Source organism: Mesoplodon mirus, assembly GCF_964341445.2.
Source record: "Mesoplodon mirus genome assembly, chromosome: 4".
NCBI lineage: Eukaryota > Metazoa > Chordata > Mammalia > Artiodactyla > Ziphiidae > Mesoplodon > Mesoplodon mirus.
The window spans coordinates 149180662-149207584 of record NC_138979.1 but is presented as its reverse complement, the minus strand read 5'-3'; the positions used below and the strand labels follow the sequence as shown (position 1 = coordinate 149207584).

The 26923-nt window shown below is 39.6% G+C and overlaps 1 protein-coding gene across 1 annotated transcript in view; it reads right to left on the bottom strand.

Annotated features, from left to right (window-relative positions):
• Positions 1-467: 467 nt before the first annotated feature.
• The window catches only part of SYT16 (synaptotagmin 16), a 243089-nt gene continuing 216633 nt past the window's right edge, over positions 468-26923 (bottom strand). The window contains exons 5-7 of the mRNA XM_082617802.1: positions 24447-24887; positions 21349-21538; positions 468-912 (exon numbers count right to left, since the gene is read on the bottom strand). Coding sequence (XP_082473928.1) covers positions 599-912; positions 21349-21538; positions 24447-24887 — 945 coding nt within the window. The 3' untranslated portion in view covers positions 468-598. The remainder of the gene's footprint in view (positions 913-21348; positions 21539-24446; positions 24888-26923) is intronic.

The following is a 26923-nucleotide window of genomic DNA, read 5'->3' as shown; positions in this document are numbered from 1 at the left end:
CAAATTTGCTTTATAAGTGTAAGTTTTTAACATTTATTTGTTAGGCAAATAAATGAAGGGTTTTTTTTTTATAAAGAGAAAAACATGAAATAGGGGATTATGGATGACAGTTACATTCTTCTATGAGACTCGGTGTCAGGTTCATTTCTGTATTTTGGAGTATTTTGCCCCATACTAAGAAAATTCTGATTCCTACACACAAGTGGTTACAAACAGTAACTTTTAACATCTCCCTTGCAATCTGAGGGAGCAGAGACAGCCAGAGAAGCTTCATTCCATAGCCTGAACCAAAATTTAATAACCTATTAACAGAAATTAACTCAACATCATTCTTCTCAACTACAATAACATTTCCAATAAAGTATACTCGACAGTGCATATGGGCTTTTAAAAAAAATTACAGTATTTAAATCCAAATCATACCTTTAAGAAACCCAAAGATCCCTCCAGCCCCAGAATGTCCTAGGGTCTAGTAGAATCCAATCCCTACTTAAAGCCTGTCTTTAAAAAAAGCCTGCCAGCAAGCACTGAGTTGGTATCAGTACTCAAAACACGGGTCACCAGGGTAGGTACAGCCCACAAACACCTCTCGGCAAACCTAGGATTCGAGTAAAGTGTGCCACCTGCAGACCTGCTGCCCTTTGGTCTCCTTCATTTCCTCCCAATGGTCGTGCTCCTCCTCTCCACTACTGTTTTGACCCAGAGCAATCCAACCAATCATCTCTTTACGCTTCATGGTACGCCTGTTATACACAGAAATCATCAACGTAACATCAGAGAGCTGAAAGAGGGCCACCTGGAAAACAAAGGTCTCCTTATAGACAGGATTGGGCTGACCGCGTCGGATGGATGTCTTGCAGCGGGACATCTCTTGACCCACAGAACTGAGAAGAAAGAGCTTTCCATATGTATCTGAGGAAACAATGGAAATGAGAAAACATCAGTGCCTTCCGGTTTGCTAGTTTAATTGCAATATCTACACGGGCTGTACATTTTTCCTTTTTAACATACTGAGTAGCATCTTTAGGCCCGGAACTTTCTGTAGGACTAACACATCTTACATGAGCTCTTCAGGAAAGGGATTATTACCTTTATCCTTAATGTTTCATGCGGTCCACCATGGGGCACCTTGCTGATGTTCATTAGAAGCTCTGTATGTGCAAGGGTATGTACATGCATAGGCACGTGTGCAATGTTATTTGTGGACATGCACAGTTCTTCATCCATGCTTTATTTATGTAACTATAAATATACGTTTTGCTCTATGTGTCTTTCTTTTCATTGTCAAAGGGCTGTTTATGCCTAAAGAGTCTCTTCTCTTCTCATGCTCTACATATTCTTTGGACCATGTTATCCACTCAGTGACAACTACCAGATCTGTATCTCTGGCCTAGACGTCCCTCCCAAGCTCAAGATCCAACTGAATACCATACTTCTTCTTGTGGAAATCCCATCTCCCACTCATCATGTCTCCAACTCCTAAAAACTTGCTGTTTTAGTATTCTCCAGCCCCGTGAATGGTAGCATCATCTGCTCAAGTACCCAAGTCAGAACTCAGGATGGCATTGTTTACTAGACTGGCTTCCTTACCCCTAGTCCAGTCAATCAACCACCAAGTTCTGTTGATTCCACCTCCTCAGTTGCTCCCAAATCCATCCACTTCCTTGCATCCCAATGCCACTGAACTCTCAGTGTACACCATCAGCTCAGGTCACCAGCATTTCCCACTTGCATGACTGCATGTTTCTTCACTGATCTCCAGTCACTGGATTGTCAGAGGGGTCTTTGTAAAATGCAGATCTGGTTGTGTCACTCTCCCTAGTAAACAAAGACTAAACCTTCAATACATCCCACTAGTCTCAGGATAAAAGCCAAATTTCTCGGTAGACCACATACCCTGACACTTTTATCTTCCAGTTTCATTATGCACCACCGTTGCCTTTATACACTGCATCCTCACTACACGGAACACTTTATCCTTCCAACCCACTGCTGTCTTTCCCTTTCACTTCTGCATAAGCTCTACATGCCCTGATATCCCAAATGATATCTACCTTCACATGACTCCTATTCATTAGTTTAGTTTGGATGTCACTTTATCCTGGAATCTTTGCTGACCACTTGCCCCCATGCTGACCATCTGTGGGCTCCATCAAAATCTAGTTTTAGCCTCTCTCAGCACTTATTACCCAGTATTTCCATTGCCTGCTTACTTGTCTGCAAAACTGTCAGTTCCCTGATGGGAGAAAGAGAGACTGACCTGTTTACCACTGTACCCCCATGCCTGGGGTAATGCCTAACATGTGGTAGACATTCAGTAAATATTAAATATTTTGTAATGAATATTGTAAAAATATTTGTAATATTTTGTAATGACCAGCCAGGAGACTCGACTTTTTCTTTTGGACTTAAGTTTTCAAACTTGCAAAATGGAGCTAAACCCCCCATTTTATAACCCCTGCACTAGAATGCCATGAGATGGTGACTAGCATCATAGGTTAAGTCATTTACAGAAAGTAAGTACTAACATAGTCTATTACTTTTACTAAAATTCCTGAATGGATAATTACAAAGAAAATTATATCCTAAGAAAATTCTATTTTTATTAAAATCAATTAATTTATCAATTTCTTGACTTACACTTAACTACAGCTTTTACCACTAATTTATGTGTCCTATCCTTTAAAAAAAAATCTACAAGTTCCTGTGTTTCCCGAATTTTATCATTCTGTACATTCTGTTCAATGCAGGCTAAATGCTGATTAGTGTTTACTGCTCACTTTCCCACCTAACAACCAATGAAACTTTTTAAAGTGTAAACTCAGAGCTCTGTAATTTACTGTTCTCTACAAGAGCATTGTAAGATAGGAAACAAATTACAACCTGCAGTTTTCTTTGTTGATCTTTTTCTATTCCGGTTTGATATGTTATTTTATGCAGTTATCTGCTGAGAAATACAAGGTGTGAAATTACACTTCAGGTGTGAAAAACACTTATCTGTCTCAAAAACAGGGCTCTCCACTCTTCAAACTACTCTATGGAAAAAGCTGTCAGAAAACCAACAATGGGGGAGTGAACTTGTGTTTCCGCAGCTGGACAGCTACACAATTCCTGTAGGAAAAGTTCAATCCAGTCATCAAACTGGTCTGGCAATTCTGCTACCAGTTACGGCAGTGAAAATTGAATCAATCTTGCAGACAAAGATCTGCTCATTTCACAAAGAGAGCAATTTCCAGCTTTATCCTGTCAGAAGATCATTTTCTAATTATGAGAAAGGCTACTTACTCCCAAACCACCATCAATGAAGCTGAATTGTATGTGTACGACAAAAGGGGGAAATAATAATTTTATAAACAATCCAGTCTGAGGACACCTGACCAGAAGAAGAGAAATGTTGCTGATCATTCCAGCTCAAAAGGGAACCTTTTATTGGCTGTAATAATGTGCTTACTTCTTAGTGACCCAGGGCTGTGCCCAGAAAATTCTACTTGTGAGGAATAGTGAGGAGTAAGGCTGGGGTCTTTTGGGGTTCAATGACTTAATCTGATGAGCACCAGTCAGAATGGAAGAGAAAGAATCAAGTAAATATGCAACTTAAGTGAGCTCTGTTTTAATTCTTTGGAATTGATAATACTTGCTTCAGAGCACCACCGAGCAGCATTTTTTTAAATTAAAACAGAAAGTCACAAAAATTATAATCATCCTCATCAGTTCATTCAGTCCCATGTAATTAATTTATTTTTCATCTTGATCTTTTGTTAGCACTTTTATGAATTCATCAGTTTTCCATTAGAGTTCTGAAAATGCTTATTGATTCAGTTCACCAGTATAGTCAGTTACCAAAAACCTGTACTTGTCAGAGTCTTCTCCATGAATTCCTTGAAGATGAAACCCTTTTATAGGAACATTTTTGCAAAAGCATTAGAGTACACCCAGAACTGTTAATGACAAAAGACTTAAAAATGACCACGGTTAAAGATTTGATGAAAGTTCATAATAATGCAATTGACAAGGAAATTTAGTTATTTCTGAGATATACATTTTAAAGTATTAACTAGAATTATGACTTATAACATTACACCAGAACATATAAGATATTCAGAAATTTCATGTAATATCTGAAAAATTTATATTAACATTTTCCATATAAATAACCCAAAGAAAGTTTAGTATTAGTTGTGTTTTTTGTATGTTTTTTTTTATACTTCAGGTTCTTATTAGTCACCAATTTTATACACATCAGTGTATACATGTCAATCCCAATCGCCCAATCCATTACACCATCATCCACACCCCACCGCGGTTTTACCCCCTTGGTGTTCATACGCTTGTTCTCTACATCTGTGTCTCAACTTCTGCCCTGCAAACTGGTTCATCTGTACCAGTTTTCTATGTTGCACATATATGCGTTAATATACGATATTTGTTTTTCTCTTTCTGACTTATTTCACTCTGTATGACAGTCTCTACATCCATCCATGTCTCAACAAATGACTCAATTTCGTTCCTTTTTATGGCTGAGTAATATTTCATTGTATATATGTACCACAACTTTTTTATCCATTTACCTGTCAATGGGCATTTAGGTTGCTTCCATGACCTGGCTATTGTAAATAGTGCTGCAATGAACATTGGGGTGCATGTGTCTTTTTGAATTATGGTTTTCTCTGGGTATATGCCCAGTAGTGGGATTGCTGGATCATATGGTAATTCTATTTTTAGTTTTTTAAGGAACCTCCATACTGTTCTCCATAGTGGCTGTATCAATTTATATTCCCACCAACAGTGCAAGAGGGTTCCCTTTCCTCCACACCCTCTCCAGCATTTGCTGTTTATAGATTTTCTGATGAAGCCCATTCTAACTGGTGTGAGGTGATACCTCATTGTAGTTTTGATTTGCATTTCTCTAGTAATTAGTGATGTTGAGCAGCTCTTCATGTGCTTCATGGCTATCTGTATGTCTTCTTTGGAGAAATGTCTATTTAGGTCTTTGGCCCATCTTTGGATTGGGTTGTTTGTTTTTTTAATATTGAGCTGCATGAGCTGTTTATATATTTTGGAGATTAATCCTTTGTCCATTGATTCATTTGCAAATATTTTCTCCCATTCTGAGGCTTGTCTTTTCATCTTGTTTATGGTTTCCTTTGCTGTGCAAAAGCTTTGAAGTTTCATTAGGTCCCATTTGTTTATTTTTGTTGTTATTTTCATTACTCTAGGAGGTGGGTCATAAAAGATCTTCCGGTGATTTATGTCAAACAGTGTTCTTCCTATGTTTTCCTCTAAGAGTTTTGTAGTGTCCAGTCTTACATTTAGGTCGCTAATCCAGTTTGAGTTTATTTTTGTGTATGGTGTTAGGGAGTGTTCTAATTTCATTCTTTTACATGTAGCTGTCCAGTTTTCCAAGCACCACTTATTGAAGAGACTGTCTTTTCTCCATTGTATATCTTTGCCTCTTTTGTCATAGATTAGTGGACCATAGGTGTGTGGGTTTATCTCTGGGCTTCCTATCTGGTTCCACTGATCTATGATTCTGTTTTTGTGCCACTACCATATTGTCTTGATGACTGTAGCTTTGTAGTATAGTCTGAAGTCAGGGAGTCTGATTCCTCCAGCTCCGTTTTTTTCCCTCAAGACTGCTTTGGCTATTCGGGGTCTTTTGTGTCTCCATACAAATTTTAAGACTTTTTGTTCTAGTTCCATAAAAAATGCCATTGGTAATTTGATAGGGATTGCATTGAATCTGTAGATTGTTTTGGGTAGTCTAGTCATTTTCACAATACTGATTCTTCCAATCCAAGAACATGGTATATCTCTCCATCTGTTGGTATCATCTTTCATTTCTTTCATCAGTGTCTTATAGTTTTCTGCATACAGGTCTTTTGTCTCCCTAGGTAGGTTTATTCCTAGGTATTTTATTCTTTTTGTTGCAGTGGTAAATGGGAGTGTTTCCATAATTTCTGTTTCAGATTTTTCATCATTAATGTATAAGAATGCAGGAGATTTCCATGCATTAATTTTGTATCCTGCAACTTTACCAAATTCATTGATTAGCTCTAGTAATTCTCTGGTGGCATTTTTAGGATTGTCTATGTATAGTATCATGTCATCTGCAAACAGTGACAGTTTTACTTCTTCTTTTCCAATTTGTATTCCTTTCATTGCTTTTTCTTCTCTGATTGCCGTGGCTAGGACTTCCAAAACTATGTTGAATAATAGTGGTGAGACCGGATATCCTTGTCTTGTTCCTGACCTTACAGGAAAGGCTTTCAGTTTTTCACTGTTGAGAATGATGTTTTCTGTGGGTTTGTTGTATATGGCCTTTATTATATTGAGGTAGGTTTCCTCTATGCCCACTTTCTGGAGAGTTTTTATCAAGAATGGGTGTTGAATTTTGTCCAAAGCTTTTTCTGCATCTACTGAGATGATCATATGGTTTTTATTCTTCAATTTGTTAATATGGTGTATCACATTGATTGATTTACATATATTGAAGAATCCTTGCAGCCCTGGGATAAATCCCACTTGATTGTGGTGTATAATCCTTTTAATGTGTTGTTGGATTCTGTTTGCTAGTATTTTGTTGAGGATTTCTGCATCTATATTCATCAGTGATATTGGTCTGTAATTTTCTTTTTTTGTAGTATCTTTGTCTGGTCTTGGTATTAGGGTGATGGTGGCCTCATAGAATGAGTTTGGTAGTGTTCCTTCCCCTGCAATTTTATGGAAGAGTTTGAGAAGGATGGGTGTTAGCTCTTCTCTAAATGTTTGACAGAATTCACCTGTGAAGCCATCCGGTCCTGGTCTTTTGTTGTTGGAAGATTTTTATTCAGAGTTTCAATTTCATTACTTGTGATTGGTCTGTTCACATTTTGTTTCTTCCTGGTTCAGTCTTAGAAGGTTATACCTTTCTAAGAATTTGTCCATTTCTTCCAGGTTGTCCATTTATTTGGCATAGAGATGATTGTAGTAGTCTCTTAGGGTGCTTTTTATTTCTGCGGTATGTGTTGTAACTTCTCCTTTTACATTTCTAATTTTATGGATATGAGTCCTCTTCCTCTTTTTCTTGATCAGTCTGGCTAATGGTTTATCAATTTTGTTGATCTTCTCAAAGAACCAACTTTCAGTTTTATTGATCTTTGCTATAGTTTTCTTTGTTTCTATTTCATTTATTTCTGCTCTGATCTTTATGATGTCTTTCCTTCTGCTAATTTTGGATTTTGTTTGTTCTTCTTTCTCTAGTTCCTTTAGGTGTAAGGTTAGATTGTTTACTTGAAATTTTTCTTGTTTCTTGAGGTAGGCTTGTATAGCTATAAACATCCCTCTTAGAACTGCTTTTGCTGCATCCCATAGGTTTTGGATTGTCGTGTTTTCATTGTCATTTGTCTGTAGGTATTTTTTGATTTCCTCTTTGATTTCTTCAGTGATCTCTTGGTTATTTAGTAACGTATTGTTTAGCCTCCATGTGTTTGTGTTTTTACGTTTATTTCCCCTGTAATTCATTTCTAATCTCATAGTGTTTTGGTCAGAAAAGATGCTTGACATGATTTCAATTTTCTTAAATTTACTGAGGCTTGATTTGTGACCCAGGATGTCATCTATCCTGGAGAGTGTTCTGTGCACACTTGAGAAGAAAGAGTAATCTGCTGTTTTTGGATGGAATGTCCTATAAATATCAATTAAATCTATCTGGTCTATTGTGTCATTTGAAGCTTCTGTTTCCTTATCTATTTTCATTTTGGATGATCTGTCCATTGGTGTAAGTGAGGTGTTAAAGTCTCCCACTATTATTGTATTACTGTCGATTTCCTCTTTTATAGCTTTTAGCAGTTGCCTTATGTATTAAGGTGCTCCTATGTTGGGTGCATATATATTTATAATTGTTATATCTTCTTCTTGGATTCATCCCTTGATCATTATGTAGTGTCCTTCCTTGTCTCTTGTAACATTCTTTAAAGTCTATTTTACCTGATATGAGTATTGCTACTCCAGCTTTCTTTTGATTTCCATTTGCATGGAATATCTTTTTCCATTCCCTCACTTTCAGTCTGTATGTGTCCCTAGGTCTGAAGTGGGTCTCTTGTAGACAGCATATAGATGGGTCTTGTTTTTGTATCCATTCAGCACGTCTGTGACTTTTGGTTAGAGCATTTAATCCATTCACGTTTAAGGTAATCATCGATATGTATGTTCCTATGACTATTTACTTAATTGTTTTGGGGTTTTTTTTTTGTAGGTCCTTTTCTTCTCTTGTGTTTCCCACTTAGAGAAGTTCCTTTAGCATTTGTTGTAGAGCTGGTTTGGTGGTGATGAATTCTCTTAGCTTTTGTTTGTCTATAAAGCTTTTGATTTCTCCATCGTCGAATCTGAATGAGATCCTTGCTGGGTAGAGTTATCTTGGTTGTAGGTTCTTCCGTTTCATCACTTTAAGTATATCATGACACTCCTTTCTGGCTTATAGAGTTTCTGCTGAGAAATGAGCTGTTAACCTTATGGGAGTTCCCTTGTATGTTACCTGTCATTTTTTTCCTCGCTGCTTTCAGTAATTTTTCTTTGTCTTTAATTTTTGCCAATTTGATTACTGTGTGTCTCGGCATGTTTCTCCTCGGGTTTATCTTGTATGGGACTCTCTGCGCTTCCTGGACTTGGGTGGCTATTTCCTTTCCCATGTTCAGGAAGTTTTTGACTATAATCTCTTCAAATATTTTCTCTGGTCCTTTTTCTCTCTCTTCTCCTTCTTGGACCCCTATAATGCAAATGTTGTTGCATTTAATGTTGTCCCAGAGGTCTCTTAGGCTGTGCTCATTTCTTTTCATTCTTTTTTCTTTATTCTGTTCTGCGGCAGTGAATTCCACCATTCTGTCTTCCAGGGCACTTATCTGTTCTTCTGCCTCAGTTATTCTGCTATTGATTCCTTCTAGTGTAGTTTTCATTTCAGTTATTGTATTGTTCATCTCTGTTTGTTTGTTCTTTAATTCTTCTAGGGCTTTGTTAAACATTTCTTGCATCTTCTCGATCTTTGCCTCCATTCTTTTTCCGAGGTCCTAGATCATCTCCACTATCATCATTCTGAATTCTTTTTCTGGAAGGTTGCCTATCTCCACTTCATTTAGTTGTTTTTCTGGGGTTTTATCTTGTTCCTTCATCTGGTACATAGCCCTCTGCCTTTTCACCTTGTTTATCTTTCTGTGAATGTGGTTTTTCTTCCACAGGCTGCAGGATTGTAGTTCTTCTTGCTTCTGCTGTCTGCCCTCTGGTGGATGAGGCTATCTAAGAGGCTTGATGGGAGGGACTGTTGGTGGGTAGAGCTGTTTCTCTGGTGGGCAGAGCTCAGTAAAACTCTAATCCACTTGACTGTTCATGGGTGGGACTGGGTTCCCTCCTTGTTGGTTGTTTAGCCTGAGGCAACCCAACACTGGAGCCTACCTGGGCTCTTTGGTGGGGCTAATGACAAACTCTAAGAGGGCTCACACCAAGGAGTACTTCCCAGAACTTCTGCTGCCAGTGTCCTTGTCCCCACAGTGAGCCACAGCCCACTCTCTGGCCTCTGCAGGAGACCCTCCAACACTAGCAGGTAGGTCTGGTTCAGTCTCCCCTGGGGTCACTGCTCCTTCCCCTGGGTCCCTATATACACACTACTTTGTGTGTGCCCTCAAAGAGTGGAGTCTCTGTTTCTCCCAGTCTGGTCGAAGTCTTGCAATCAATTCCCACTAGCCTTCAAAGTCTGATTCTCTAGGAATTCCTCCTCCCGTTGCCAGACCCCCAGGTTGGGAAGTCTGATGTGGGGCTCAGAACCCTCACTCCAGTGGGTGGACTTCTGTGGTATAAATGTTCTCCAGTCTGTGAGTCACCCACCCACCAGTTATGTGATTTGATTTCACTGTGATTGCACCCCTCCTGCCATCTCATTGTGGCTTCTCCTTTGTCTTTGGATGTGGGATATCTTTTTCCATGACTTCCAGTGTCTTCCTGTCAATGACTGTCTAGCAGCTAGTTGTGATTCTGGTGTTCTCACAAGAGGGAGTGAGAGCACATCCTTCTACTCCACCATCTTGGTTCCTCCTCCCACTGAGCAGTATTTTATCTTCTGCTGATGATTCAGATGCCTCTTGGTGTCAAAACCATCATCAACAGGCTGAATGGGTCACAACCCCTAGATCGTCCTGGATGCTGTTCTTCTGACCCAGCCTGCCAACTGCTCTATGGGTCACTTGTCTCTTTCTCCATAAAGGAAGATACCACATGCACCAAAAAAATTATGACAGTAAAATATCTCCAATATATCATGGCACAAAATTATGTCATTTGGGACTCAGAAGTCATTTTTCCAAAGAAACAATATAATACCTAACTATTTAACTAACCACAATAGTTAGTTAAATAGCTCATACAAGACACCTGCCAGCGGGCAGCATGACGGTCTACCAATTGTAATAGACTCAGCCTCAGGGAGGGGGTGGGAGTGAGGCACCATGATTCTCTGGGTAAGGGAAAGAATTTGGTCATTTAACCTCCCCTTAGCTTCTAATGTATTCATAATTATAAAATATTTTCAATATACGTAAGAGAATAATAGTACATATACCCAAGTACGCAGACTTGTGATATTTAGCATTTGTCTTATTTATTATGGACCTTTTTGCTTTTTGTTTGATTTTTAGGAAATAAAGTGTTATAATTGAAGATCCTTGAGTATCCCTCCTAGATCTTGTTTGGTTTCCTCTATCACTAAAGGTAATTCCTCTCCTGGATTTGCAGCTCATAATCTTCATGTATGTTTTTAGCCTTTCACTATATAAATAGCTGTAAATAAAGATATCCAAAATATACTTAACAGTATTCTGCACATTTAAAAAGTATTTAACGTTTTACTGTATGTCCTCCCAAAACTTGCCTTTTTTGCATTCAGCATTAAATTTTTTATATTACCTATATTATATATACACCTGTGATTCAAGTGCCGTATAGTGTTCCAGTATATTAATAAACCACAATTTATTTATTCATAATCTTAATTAATGGACATTTTAATTGCTTATAATAACCAAGAAGTGAAAAGATTTCAGTGAACATTTTTCTATATTTTACGTTGTACCAATATTTGAGAATTTCTCTAATACATAGGAGTAGATTACTGGCTCTTTACAAATTCTAGAGACAAAATCTTGTTATTTTTATTGCTAATATCTTCTCCCTGCCTGTAACTTATCCTTTTCCTCTGTGTAGTAACTTCTGTAGTATAAATGCTTTAAATTTTTGTGGAGTCAGATTTATCAATGTTTTCTTTTTCAGTTGACATATTTTTAAAAATTGTTTAAGAAATCCTACCCAAACCCAACAGTCTTCCACATTTCTCCTATGAGTCTTAAAGAGTTGTTTTCCAAATCTGATCTTTAATCCACTTTAAACTGATCTTTGTGTGTAGTATAAAGTAGGGATCTAATTATTTTTTCCTATATGGGAAGCATTATTCATTTAATAGCCCATTATCTCCCAGCTGATTTGTAATATAATGTCGATCAGATATCGTGTCCAGCTTTAGTGTCCTTCCCCTAACTTGATAATATTTATTATCATTTTAGAATATATTTTGATCTGCTCAGTAGAATCCTTCTTCATCTTTTTAAAAGCTATTTTAGCTATTTTAAGCTCTTGCTTCATTTAATTGGCTCTTGCATATGAATTTGAGAATCAGTTTGTCAAGCTCTTTTTTTAAAAAGAAAAATACACCAAAAAAAATCTGTGGGGATTTTGATTGGGATCGTACTGGGTATACAGATTAATCTGGTGAAAGCTGTTATTTTCACAATATAGATTATTCTAAACAATGAACATGGCTTATCTATTTAGTTCTCTTTTGTGTCTTTCAAACAGTGTTGTGATTTTTAAAATAATTTTTTTACTCATCTTTTATTAATGTTATTCTTTGGTACCATAGGTACTGTTACTTTTTAAAATATCCATATGTTAAAACTCCACTTTCTAACTGTCCTTGATGTATTAGAAAACAAGTTTGTATTTTAAAAAAGTTATTACTTTAAATTTGTAGGTTTTCTTGTATTTTTAATGTAGACAATCATATTTTCTACAAATAATGGCAGTTTTGTTTCCTCCTCTCAAGCTTTAAATTTTTATTTCTTTTTCTTATTCTACTGAATTGCCTTGAGTTTCCAGTCTAATGTTGAGTGAGAGTGATGCCAGTGGGAACCCATACTTTGTTCTTGACTTTAAGGGCATTTCAGGATTAAGAATGATGGCTAGTGTCTATTTTCTTAAAACACCCACTATCAAGGTTAAGCAAGTTCCCTTCTGTAACACAAACTAGTTGTTGATATTTAATACCATTTCTACCTTTCTAAGCTCTTTCCCTTACGAAACATAAAATTACATTCCCCTGAATCTCTTGCAGTAAGATCCCAGTTAGAGTCCACTAATGAAAGCGACTTGTATGAGACTGGAAAGTAGAAGGAAAGGGGTGCCACAGCCCTCTAGTCCCAGTTGCAGGCATGTGTACAGGCATTAGCAAGCAGATGGCAAATTAGGGTTTTCACCCATGGTGTTCAAACATCCTTATGAGAATCATCCCTTTCATATGTACACAGCTCAGATCATACTGGCATCTCTCCTGTGATGCCTATACTTCTGGATTTCCTGGAGAGCTTTCTTGACCTTTATCACAAGCCTTCTCATGCTTAAAACCCGTAAGAAACAACTTCTGACTCAAAATACCTATTCTGTATTTTCCTGACAAAATCTGACTGATATAGTAACTGGTAATTTGAACTGGAATGCTACCAAAATAAAAACACAAGAATGACCACTGGCCTAGAAGTTGGGTGCCAGGTGATGAAGAAACTAACATCAGAGGCTAGAACAATGGAGATCCATAATCCATATTATGTGATAGTAAAACCACCATCTGCTATAACTTGGAAGGAAGAGCATATGCCTAATGTTTATAGAACTAAGGAAACAGACTGAAAAACAGAATGTTAGAAGTGTGTATTCGTACTACTGGCTTTATTTGGGGGGTGAGGGTGAAAAGTAAGCTTGGGAAAGAACTGACCAATGTGCAAGGAAAAAGAGAATCCTGAAATTCAGACCTTTCTGTGGTTGGAAAAGTTCCTTGCTTCCAGACCTCCGAACAGTAAGAGACGGATTTTAAAAGGTTTCAAACAGCAAAGGCCCAGTAAACCTTCTTAGGGGAATAATGTGATAGTGACTCAGGTTAAGTATCAAATTAAGGATATAGGCTTCACACCAGATTTTAGTTGACTGAGCCATGTGACTGAGGTCTGAATAATAGAATATGAGAAGTGGTAAATATCACCTTCAATCACAGCTATAGGCAACCACTCCCCCGTCTCTTCCCCTTCCATGACAACAAAGCAGGTCACATTTTGAATATAATATTATCACCTCATTAAATGGAAAGAACCTGTATGCCTTAGTCACAGCTTAGAGGAGAGGCACCTGCTTTACTTTGGACTGTGATGCAAGGGAAAAATAAACCTTTGCTGTTAAGCCACGAACTTTGCAGAATTTGTCATTGCATCATAGCCTAGCCTATATGAATACACCTTCTATTACTCCTCTGCTTTGAGTTATTTTTATCAACAATGGATAGTGCATTTTATCAAGAGCTTCTTTTGCAAGTATTGACATGATCAGGTTTTCTCATAAATCAATTGATATGTGAACTGCACCAGATTTTCCTAATATTAAGTCATTCTTGCATTCCTGAACTAAGCCCAATTTGTTGGTAATTAGTATTTCTTTTTCTTATACATTGTGAGGCTACGTGGGCCCAATATAAACTGCAGTGTATGTGAGAGGATGTGAGGAGGGGGACAGGGAGAGATTGGGAGGAAGATAAATATTAATCTAATGTTATATCTACCTTTTACATAGCAGTCTTAGTCCCTTTACATTTATTATGATCACTGATGTATTTTGATTTATTTTTATTGTTTTGGTTTGTGCTATCTATTCTGCATTTTCTAGGCTTTTAAATATCTCTTTCTGCTTTCTATTGGATTAACTGAATTTTCTTTACTCTAATTTAGCCTCCTTACTGGTTTGAAAGTTGGAAATTTTAACATGTACACTTGACTTAATGTCTAAAATGAATCAATACCTCTACCCTCTTTTTAAGCAACATAAGTACCTTAGAATTCTTTGATTTCCATCTCCCCTTCGCATCCTTCATGTTATTCCTGCCCGGAATTTCATTTCCAAGTTGTTGTTGTAGTCCCAACATTAGGCATGTTTCCTACTATTGCTGTTTCTGCAGTTTATACATGCTTACCTTTACCTACATGTTGATTTTTTTGTTCTTGTTGTTCATTTTCCTTTCTTGAACTTCACTACTTCCTTCTAAGTTCGACTTCTTTCTCCCTGAAATAACATCAGTTAGTAGCTCTTCCACTGATAAACCCTTTCAAACTTTGTGAAAAAGATCTTTATTCTTCCTTCACTCGAAAAGAATAGTAAGTTGAGAGTATTCTTTTCTCTTTGATGATATTCTCCCCTTGTCCTCAGCCTTCTATCATTGCTGTTAATAAGCCTGTCCTTAGTCTGACTGTCATTCTTCTGTAGAAAGCTGTTTTTTTTTAAAAAGCAGCTTTATTGAGATATAACTCACATACCATGGTAACTGTATTTTCTCCCCTGTTGCTTTTCAGATATTCTAACTTTGATATTGTTGTGAGAATTAAATGAGATGATGTAAGTATAGGAATATCCCATATGCAATCAATAAGTTATTGCCACATACAAATCTTCATATGAATTGGCCTTAATTCTAAGCACATAATGGCTATTAGTAAGTACTCGCTATACTTAGCTTTAAAAGAAGGTGGTATGTCCTATATCTATTCATTTCCATGTAGTCCTTTTTTCCCCTGCCTTTCATCTGTAGAGTGTACCCCCCTGCATCCCACTTGTTCTTCACACTAAACACGAGCCAGCTTGATTTGCTTTTTTGATTTTCCTTCCTCTAGTCTCTGCTACTGTGGGTACCTAACAAGGTTAATATGCTGCTGCTGTAAGTATTATCATTTGGGACGTAATTATCACATGTGGCTAATCACGCACATGCTGAGAGGCTGGGGAACTTGGTTTTAACTGGCAGGGACATCTTAATGATAGTTTTTGACAAGGACCATTATATGGATGTATATATACACAGTGCAGTAATGCACTGTAGAAGGATGGAGAAAGAGAACCTGTCAACAGAACAGCTAATATTTTTTTAAAAAAACATAGATTTATATCAGTAATATTATCTAGTTAACCCTATTTAATAGGGAAAGAAATTAAATTCAGAGAGGTTAAATCAAATGTCGAGGGCACGCAGTAACTGGGTGGCAAGCCCAGGAAAAGAACAGAACAGAGCTGCTAAATTGTTAGTGAATTGCTTTCCCATGAAGCCAAATTCAAAAGATAATCAAATGTTTCTAATTCTCAATGGTAACTTTTTCAAAAGCTTCTATAAATGTGTATCAGCAATGGAATATTACTCAGCCATAAAAAGGAACTAAACTGAGTTATTTGTAGTGAGTTGGATGGACCTAGAGACTGTCATACAGAGTGAAGTAAGTCAGAAAGAGAAAAACAAATACCGTATGCTAACACATATATATGGAATCTAAAAAAGAAAAAGAAAAGAAAATGGTCAGAAGAACCTAGGGGCAAGATGGGAATAAAGATGCAGACCTACTAGAGAATGGACTTGAGGATACGGGGAGGGGGAAGGGTAAGCTGGGACAAAGTGAGAGAGTGGCATGGACATATATATACTACCAAACGTAAAATAGATAGCTAGTGGGAAGCAGCCACATAGCACAGGGAGATCAGCTCGGTGCTCTGTGACCACCTAGAGGGGTGGGATAGGGAGGGTGGGAGGGAGGGAGATGCAAGAGGGAAGAGATATGGGGACATATGTATATGTATAACTGATTCACTTTGTTATAAAGCAGAAACTGACACACCATTGTAAAGCAATTATACTCTAATAAAGATGTTAAAAACTAAAAAAAATTAAAAAAATAAAAAAGAAATCATAAAGATCAGATCAGAAATAAATGAAAAAAAAAGTCTATCAGGATTTCAGATATCTAGAAGGCACAATAAGAGGCTTTTTCACCTGGACCATCTGCCATGTACAGATGTGGAAACTATCCCTTGCCATTGGATTTGTAGACTAGCCTGTACCATCTTAACAGCAATAATGACAACACTGACCACACGTACCAAGTGAGATTTTACCCTGAAAGTGCCTGGAATGGTTCTTGGCACACTGTTACCTGACCTGAGCTAAGATTAGTTCATTTTTTTAACTTGCTTATATATTGTTTCTGAACAGGTTCTATGGAATAGTTTCAGTAATTTTCAAATAGCCTATTCTATCTTCCCTGGCCCACCTAGGATTTGAAATATATATATATATACATATTTAAATTTTTATAATATGGGCATTTTCACCAGAATGAAAGGAATGAAGGAAGGAAGAAAGGGAGGGAGGGAGGGAGGTATAAAAACCTACCTACCTTTCTATCTATCTATCTGTCTGATGAATAGAGAAAAGGTTAAAGTTAGAAATAAAGAAATGCCCAGCCACATACTTTGTCTCAGGATGGATGTGGTTTATGGAGGATACTACAGAAGATGCCCGCAGGTTCATTTGCTTGGTACCCTGTCTATTCCATCCAAAACTGAGTCAAGGGAATAAGGTTGGAACTTGAGATGTCATCGTAATTTTAAAAAAAATGTAATGCCCACCACAGTAGCCCCTGTCAATGGCTAGACTCTTGTTTTATTTTTATCTACCTGGCCCAGCTGAACTATTCCAGACCACACCAGATTTTCATGCACACTATTTTATAACAAATTTTCAAATATGCTGAAAATTCAAAATAATTATACAGTGGATACCCATATACCCATCACCTAGATTCTTCAATTGTTATATTTTTCTCCATTTATGCTATGGACTGAATGTATGTGTCTTCCCAAAATTCATATGTTGAAGCCCTAATCCCTGATGTGATGCTATTTTGATGTGGGATCTTTGGGAGATAATTAGGTCATGAGGGTGGAGCCCTCATGAATGGGATTAGTGCCCTTATAAGAAGAGACATGAGAGAGATGTTTTCTGTCTCTGCCATGTGAAGATACAGCAAGAAGATGTCTGTCTACAAATCAGGAAGATGGTTCTAATCAGGAACCAAATCAGCTGATACCTTGATCTTGAACTTCCCAGCCTCCAGAACTGTGAGAAGTAAATTTCTGTTGTCTAAGCCACTCAACCTATGGTATTTCTGTTATGGTAGCCTGAGCTAACAGCGTTTGCTTTTGCACATATCTATGCATCTATCTATCCATCAATCCATCACAGCTGTAGCCATCATTGTTCTTTACCCCTAAACATTTCAGCATGTGTTTCATTAACTAGAGTTCAATAATTTATGGCTCCTTTCTATTATAAGGTAAAATTTACATGCAGTGAAATGCACAAAGCCTAGTAAAATTCAGTAAGTTTTAACAAATGCAAACATCCATTTAACCCACACTCCTATCAAAATATAGAATATGTCCATCACCCCAGAATATTCCCTCATGTTCATGCCCAGTCCATCTTGATGCCAATACCAATCCTGAAGCAACCACTCCTCTTCTGCTTTTCTTCACTATATGTAAATAAGTTTTGCCTGTTTTAGAACTTCATATAAATGGAATCATACAGTAGGTACTCAGTGCGATTTTGAGATTCCTCCATGTTGTTGAATGCCTCAGTTAATTTTGTTCCTTTTATATTGCTGAATAGTATTCCACTATGGAAATATATCTTAATTTGTTTACTCATTCATGAGAACATAAGGGCTCTTTGCAATTTTTCCATACTATGAGTAAAGCTGCTACAAACATTCTTGCTCCTGTTTTTTTTTTTAACTTATGGGTAAATGCCTAAGAATGGAACTGCTGGATTTTCAGTGCATGTTTACCTATATAAGAAACTACCAAGCCTCTTCACAAAGCTGTTACTCCATTTTACACAACCACTAAGAATGTATTCTCCACAGCCTCACCAATACTTGAGTAAATCTGTCTTTTAAGTTTTAACCATTCTGGGGTGGGGGGGGGTGGGGCAAGGTGTGGTAGAGACTCATCTCTTGGAATGCTCCCACCAGCTCCTGCCCATTGGAGCAAAACCTGCCTTTCACTGAGCCTTCTCCCCCAAGGATTTGCCTCAAAAATTTCAGGAGGGGAGCTTACATCTCATTGGTTTATTTCTTCTAAGACCCTAAAAGAGAAGAGGAACTCCATCTATTATTTGTCCACCTCTCCTCTATCTTGCTTAGAAAGAAAAGTTTAAAATACCAGAATAGTCATCTAGCTGGATCAAGTTGGCAAGTTCACAGTTATCTTTTGGTTCATGAAATATTTTGATGCAAAAGATTCTCTCTTCTAAATCCCAGCCTTTGTCTCTTTCCATCAAGATTTAGCACCTTCAATATTCTAGAGAGAAGTCCCCACTCCACAGGCTCAACCTCTTTTCCTTTGGGCTTCCCTAAGAACCATTCTTCACATTATCATAGCCAGCCTGCAAGGCAGGATTGATGTCCCCTTTCTGCAGAGGAGGTCACCGCCTCTGAGCTGAGGGTCTCAAGCACAGGATTTGTGACCCTCACAAAAGTTTCTACCGGTGACTTTCCCCTGGCAGGCAGCTCCCTTGGGGTGCACTCTGACACAAGGCTCTGAGGCTCCGCCTGCCCTCCTTCCACCTTCACCAGGGAGATGAGTGCACTTCGCTGTCTCCCTCCTCCACTCCCCACTCCAGGCCTATTCATCTTCTAGCTTGCATCCTCTCCCCTTCACACCCTCTTTCTTCCAACACTGCTCAGTTACCTCATAAAACTATTGTTCCCTCATCCTTTCTCTCTCTTATTCTCTTCCATATGGGAACTAAAATTGTATCCTAAGCTTGCCTGATGACTGCCAAAGTCCTGTTAGTGGTGTAAGGAAGTGAGACATAATGAAGGACCAATGTCGTCAACATCTCAAGCCCTTGAAAGTACCAAGAGGTCCCTTTCAGAATCTCCACAAAAGAACCTTCTACTTTCTCAACCCCTCCTAATTAAACTGGCTTTTCCTCAAGTAGCAGCATTCTATGTAAACAAAAAACTATTGTCTTCACTATTGGGTTTCTGCTTTAATTAATAGCATCACAGCAACACTGTCTTCTATTACTTTGGTCCCAAAGATACAGCATGTCAGTTACATTTGTCAGTTAAACTGTAGCACTATTCTATGAAAAATCATGTAAATGCCAAACTGACTTAAACTTCTGGAATGAAATCAGTTTCAAAATGAGGACTTGTCTTTTCTCCTACTCAGTTTTAAATATTTGTTATAAGAGTTTCCTCTTTGGCATATTTTCTTTTACATAGAAATGCATGAAGTTTCATGAGCACCATTCTCAACATCACAGCTTTATATGTAGTATCCCTACCTAGAAAGTATATATTATTATGATCCCATTTTACAGATGAGGAAACTAAGAGTCAAAAAAGTTTAGTGACTCACACCTAGTAAGTGACAAAGACCTTAGATTGGCGCACTCCAGTTGATGCTTTCTTAGCCACCATGCTGTCCTTCTCCCCTGTATTGCCTGGGATGACCCAGCATGCAAATTAAAGCCTCCCAGCATGGACTGGAATAGGCCATGATTGTGTGATCCACTCCGCATCATTCTCTGCAGCTGCACCATGTTCTTCCCTGAAAAATTTTCAGATCTCACCAAATCTCAGGAAAACAGGGAAAGAGATCAGAAAAGGCTCTGCAGGGAAAGCAGTAAATCCAGATCTTTAGTAAATCCAGAGCTTTAAAAAAAAAAAAAAAGCTGTATCTGGAAAAAAGAGTCTAGCCATGCAATTAATAATCAACACCTAATATGGATTTTAAATAGCTCTTACCTGAGAGTCGATACAGAATATGGCCTATGCCTCTGGTCTCTTCTGTTCTCCAGAGTGCTGGGCTTTCCTTACTAACTTGCTCTAATGCCTTTAACACAGACTAACAAGATACTATTGAACAGAGACATTGTGGGCGGCAGCACAGTTAAAGACTAAAAGGTGTGAGAGCCCAGATTTGGTTGTAGGAGCTGACCTTTTTCTACCAGCTCAGCTGGCTCTTCATCTGATGCTGACATGTGAGGCCAGAGTCCATTGCCTCTTGCAGCCTATCATGTTGTTACTGACTTCGTCCTTATTTCAGTAAGTTTTGGCTGCCTGGGGTGGACACTCTCAATTACGCTCCACTCTACCCACTTCTATTTTACCTTCTTGTACTCAAAAGGCTGGAATTTCAACAGCATTTTCCAGACTCTCTTGCAGCTAGAGTTCTAGATATAAATTAGATTCCTCAAATTAGATATGGTTGCATGAGAGCCAGAAGGCAGAAGTGAGGTAGAAACCATCTTCCCACCCTTTCTTAAGCTGTTTTTGCTGATAAGCAAGATCATTAAAGATGAGCTGATTTTTTGGCAGCATTATTCCAAGGTTCAATCTCCAGCTTCTTGGGTATTCAGAGGCAATTTGGTGGCAGCAGCCGCAGCATCTTTATTCTGGCTTCCTGAGCCCTGGACAGCAGCTGTGGGAGTATGTCTTGAGCTGCTCTTTCCAGGTGTGATCTCCGAAGCTGCCCTGGTGAGTCAGGCCTGGATTGCCCCACATCTTCCTGTTCCACCTCCTCCACCATCAACCACATAACCACTCACATTTCTTGAATGCTCACTATGTGTCAGGCACTGAATGTTCTACATAAATCATTTTAGTTAAACCCCAAAATCACCCATGAGAAAGGTACTATTAATATTCCTTTGTTCCAGATGAGTCTGCTGAGATTCAGAAAAGAGAGGTAAATTGTATAGGATCAGAGCAAAGCTAGCAGGTAGATGAGTAGAGCTGGAATTAGATCCCAAAACTGCCTGGCTCCAAAGACTGAGCTCTGTCTCTTTAAATGTATTTGAGGACCTGGGACCTATTAGCAGATTTGAATTGTTCATACATGTTATGTTGCTGAAAAGACCTCATTCTTTTGCCCCTTTAACGATCTACACGTAGAAGCCAGCCTATTTTGTATCAAGATGCATCCAGATATCGAAGAAGGCTTCAATCTAATTAAACAGAAAGGCATTTGAAAAATCCAGAGGTATCACTTGGTAAAAACGTGTCTAAGTCACACCAAGATCATTTTTATTGTAAAAGTTAGAGAATTGACATGAAGACAGACACAGCCTTCTTCTTGCCTCTGGGAAGACCAGAGCTGGGGGTACAGGCATGAACTTACCAGGCACTCTGTTAACCGCGAGGTTTCGGAAATGGCTGCCTTTGATCATCTCCACGGATAATCGCCCCGTTGTGGCATTGTATGATAGCCCCACCAACAGCTCTGGCGCCCCTCCATGCGACAGCGACTGCGTGGATGAAGCACTGTCACTGTGAGAAACTGCAGATGGGCTGAGAGGAGACTCTCCACTCTGGAGGAGAAGAACAACAAAGGATCCATTGGCCCCACTGCACTCCTCTCCCTTACAGAAAGCCGATATTATGTTTGGTGAAATTGTGGCCCAGTCTCCACTGCTGCCAAAGATTACTAATGGCGCACTCAGTGTGAATGATAATAGGGCCTGGGGAGCACAGTTTTGGATGGGATCCCCTGCATTATTAGCAGACATATTTGTTTCAAGAACTGTCTCCATTCACTCTTTCCTCTCTAAAGACAAAACGGACAAAGATGTTATTACTAGTGTAAATCAAACTCTGGAAGATACATGGAGAGGTAACAGGACACTTAATATAGACTCAAATTTCAATGAGTTTAGACCCATATGGAACCCGTCCACTCCAGGCATGAGTTCTAGGGAACCTGTCCACTCCAGGCATGAGTTCTGCTTCTGTTCTCTGCAGCCTCTTGAGGAATGTAGCAATACAGGAGGCATTTTGTCTTCACCAGAAAAGAAATGACCACTGGCCGTCTACCACCCCATAGAACATTTGGCCCCTGGTTCTGCTTTTTCAGGTTGTCAGGAATATGGCAGATGCTACATTTTTTCTTCCTAAGGAGATGAATTATATTGAATGTGAACACTTTTACAACTGTTTAGTGAGGAAGCTGACACATGGACTGTGCATCTTAGAGACCTTGCAGGTACCAGGGGAGCCCACACTTTGTGTCATGTATTCATGCATGTGCTTCTTTAAAGCACCCACCTCTATGCACCAGACACACTGGGAGGAGGAAAGCAAAGTAGATCAGGACATTGACTCTCACTCAAGGAGCATGAGTGGGAGTGGACCCTGAGGGGCAGGCCAGCCAGCCTCCCGGACCCACAACTGCTCCAACTTTTCTTCTCAACATCTGCAATCATTTCCTAAAACTTCTTATCAGAAACCCCAATAAATAAATGCATTCAAAGAAATTTAATATTTTTCACATCTTAGGAAACTACCCTGTTTACCAACCTACGGACATCCCTGTAGAGCCCATGGAGGCTTTCATGGAACACAATTTGTAAACTACAGGGCTAGGTGGTTTTGATAGATGCCTTATAGGCCCTGCTGTTTGGATGATGATAACCCAACAATGAAATATTTGCCTAGTTTGGGGTGAGGGCCACCCCCTACCTTGGGCTTGTGCATAAGTGTCCACTATGGCACCTGTCACTGCACAGCTTGCCTCTCACATCAAATTCTCAACCTTATAAATCCCTCAGTCCACAGGGCATGGCCCAGTGTGTAGCTTATAATCATGCTCAACAAATAACTGGTGAATGGGGGAATTTTTACCTTCAAGGTTCTTTCACACTGGCTCATTTCCCCCACTCAACTCTGTGCCCCCAGCACAGGGCCCAGGGCCCGGCACAGAGAAACAGGGGTGTAATAATACCTATCCTTATGCTTTATGGTGCAGGATTCCTCTGACCTCCTGTGGCTTCTGTTTCCCAGGATTTCAGAAACACTCTACTCAGAGCTTAAGAAAAAAGAGGGATTTGAACAGAGATGAGACATGATCTGGCTTATGTTTTAAAAGGCTCCTTCTGGCCCCAGTGTTGGGAATAGTCTATAGAGGGCAAAGGCGGAAGCAGGGAGACGACTAGAAGGGCATTTCAGTAATCCAGCCGAGAGTCAGGCTCTGGTTAGGTTTTCAAGAAAGAGCCAGGAGGATTTCAGGTGGAAAGGAGAGAAGTCACAAGTGACTTTTAAGATTTTTGACCTGAGCAATTAAATGCATGAGATTGCCTTTAACCAAGATGGAGAGACTGCAGGTAAAATAGATTTAGTGAGGCAAAAATCAGGATTTCGAGTCTGGAGATACGAATTTTGAGACATCTACTAAAAATGTAAGTGGCTAGATCTCCCATCAGTGCACTCTGGACTTTCTGGCTCCTTTCCCCTTCCTCAGACAAGTCAAGCTCTTTCCCACCTCCTGATGCCTGCATATGCCAGCCCCTCTGTTTGGAATCCCTGTCCTCCACATGGCACCCAGTCTGGCTCCCTCGATTCCTTGAGTTCTCTCGTATCACCACCTGAAAGATACTTTCTCTGACCTTCTAAAGCAGCAGCAGCCTCTGCCTCTCTCGCTTTGCCTACCCCAGTTTGTCTTTTGTCACCCTCCTCCCCCAGATTGTACGCTCCGTGAGGGCATCACCTGTTTTGTTCTTTCCTGCATCCCCTCTGCCTATACAGCACCTGACATATAATTGGTACTCAGCAAACATTCTGGAATGGATGACTGATTTGTCCAACAGCCCAAGATAGTTACCCCATCTTTTATGTGATTTTTAAAAGGAGATCCTCACACTGGATGACATAACCCACGGGAAGAGAGGGTTACCCATCTTGTAGACATAAAAGCTGTGCTGTATTATTTTGAAATCTGAGGGACACGGAGGACGGGGCATGTGGGAGAAGCCCAGTCATAGAAATGGAAGGTCTTAGAAGTGGCTGGAGTTCAGGGCTTCCTATGCAGCCTATGTAGGCATAGCTGTTAAGGACCTCACCTTGAAAGTCCCATCATCTCTGAGATGCATCATGATGCATGCTGGGGTCAGGGCAGGGGGGTGGGTGGTAGGACCACTTATCAACTAGCGAGAAGGCCAACAAACCTCTCCCAGTTTCCCTGTGCCCTCCTTCACAATGCTGCTGTCATTTCCTAAAATGGACAGGGAACACATCCATCAGGTTATAGCAACTATGGGCACACACAAAAAAAGAAAACCCATTGTACTGTGAAGTGCAAATCATGTCTCAGAAGGATGAGGAGAGCCAAATGGAAAATTAAATTAAGGTGTTTGAATTCACGGGCTGAATGTACTAAATCAAGGGCTGACAATTCCAGATCCTCAAACGTAGCACATCATTAGCAGCACCATTTAACATACTCACACTGATATTACTTCTTGGCTCCAGAACCAGAGTCACTTTCATTTCCCCTTCTTGGTGCAGGTGGCTGAGATAGAAGAGCCTCTCGCCCATCATTCTCTCCCAGGTCATCTTGCGGGTGGCGTACAGGCGGAAGCGGACAGCACAAGCAGCCACATCTCTGGGCTCCAGCTTGGCGAAGGTGACTTTCTCCTTGAAGACGGGGTTGGGCCCTCTCTGTATGTTCGTCCTGCCCCTCTGTTTTTTACTGGGCAGCAGCACAACATGCACTTGCCAGGAGCTGATGCCACTTCGGTCCTTATCTGGGAGGCCCTGTGCTCTTACGATGGTCACTGTGAGCTTCTGGCTGGCAGCTCTATATTCAAAGATGACATCCAGGCCACCACATTTTGAGATGGGCTCCGGGACCCCAGATGGCACTTGAAAATTGGTTGCATACTGTTCCTGTTGCAGACAGAGGGAAAGATTAGGAATGGAACAATGCCTAATACATCTTGGAAAGATGGTGTCCCTCTGTGCTTCTTCAGAAGCTCATTATTTTGGACTGTTACCATATATCCCTAAACATTAGAAAGGTCTGTTTCCTGGTCCCTCTCTCCACTGGACTGTGAATTCTTTGAGGGTACAGCACTGGGCACATGGTAAGCCTTCATGAATGCTTTTGGAATGAATGAACAAAGCTTCAATATTTTGCAAAGTGCTTTCCTCTACACTGCCTCTCAAAAGCACAATTGACCACTATCATTGAAACCAACTGAGATACTAAGTCTAAAACTAGTCAATTATGCAACTGCCAAAAGGTAACTTCCTCAAGTCCCCAGGAGAAATGGTTCAGCCTGGGCCTGTGCTCTCTGAGCCAGGAACTCCTGCAGATAAGGATCCTAATGGGGGTCACAGACAGGTGATCCTTCAGTAGATTTTCAATCTACGTGGCAGAAAATGTTCAGGGCAGAGCTTCTCAAACATTCGAGTGGACTTGAATCATCTGGAAATTCTGATTCAGTAGGACTGGGGTCAGGCCTGAGATTCTGCATTTCTCAGGTCACAAGGATGTCTCAGCTGGACTCAAATCACTCTTGGAGTAGCAAGTGTTTAGGAAGGTATCCTAAACCCTGGAGACAGAATACCTGGGTTGAAGTCATAACTCTACCATTGACTAGCTTTTTGGCCATGGCCAAACAGGCCAGTCTCTCTGTACTCCAGCTGAAAAATGAGCATCAAGGCACCTGCTTGATAGAGTGTTGTTGTGAGGTTTTAATAGATGTGGGAAAATACCCGGCTCAGACCAGCCTCCATAGATATCTATTCCCATCACTGGACTGATACTACTTATTTTCAAACACGGCCCCTCATTATGAAATACACTTTTAAACAGCAGTTCACCTCAGCCAGTCAGATCCAATGACCTCCTTGAGAAAACTGAGCTGAACTACATTTACTTTACTATAATGAACCACCCTCTAACAAACTATTACTAATGTCAACATAATTTGATTTTTTCCTCTGAAGGCATGCCTCTTACTCATAACTAAACTTTGGTTTGATTCTTATTGTAAATCAGAAGCAGTTCTTCTTTATGTAATTGAACAACAACTTTGCTAATTCAAAGAACTCTTTATTTTTAAAAATATAATGATACACTTCAAAAATGCATGTTCATCAATGAAACTTTCCCATAGATCTAGGTGAAAGTGCATGGTTCTCTGGAATGAGACATGCTTAGGAATCCCAGGTCCATCACTTACAACCTTTAGGACATTGGGCAAATTATTTAATCCTTCTCACTTTCTGTTTTCCTCAACAGCAAAAGGGGGATGATACCTACTTTATAAGGTTGTTGTGAAAATTAAAGGACTTGACACATAGCAGACATCTAATAATTGCCCTCTCTTTTAAGATTCACATTAATCTACCAAGAAAATTCAGGCTTCTTGCAAAATAAGGGAAGCTTTTTACATCCTTTCCTCTGAGCATGCATTCATGTGTGAGTGTTTCTATTCAGAGGTACTTAGTTTCAAGTGATAAAAGTGGTTGCTATAGAGACTTCTGAATACAACTGACTAGTGTAGATATAATATTAGAAGCAAGTCTCCAAGGAGTTAGGCTAACTCAAAAATCAAGTCACAGTCTTCCGTTCAAACTCCCATCTATTTTAGCCTACCTTTGGTCATCTCTATATTGCTTGCTGGACCATAAGTAGTAACAGTTAACATCCACTAAGCCCTCCCTTATGCCAGGTACCACACTAAACCCTTTATGGACTGTAAAAGCCCACTCATATGCACTTCAGAACTTCTTGGCCTCCCCTCCTGTTCCATTTTCCCCTACAGGCTGTCTGGGTTCTAAGTGGCTTCTCCCTGGCACAATCCAACAAAGTCTTGCCTCCCTCCCATGCTAGGTAACTCTCAGCTCCCACCACAGGCCTCTCCTTTGATGTCAAGGCTTGGAAATTTACAGAATCCTGCTTGGCACTCATGTAT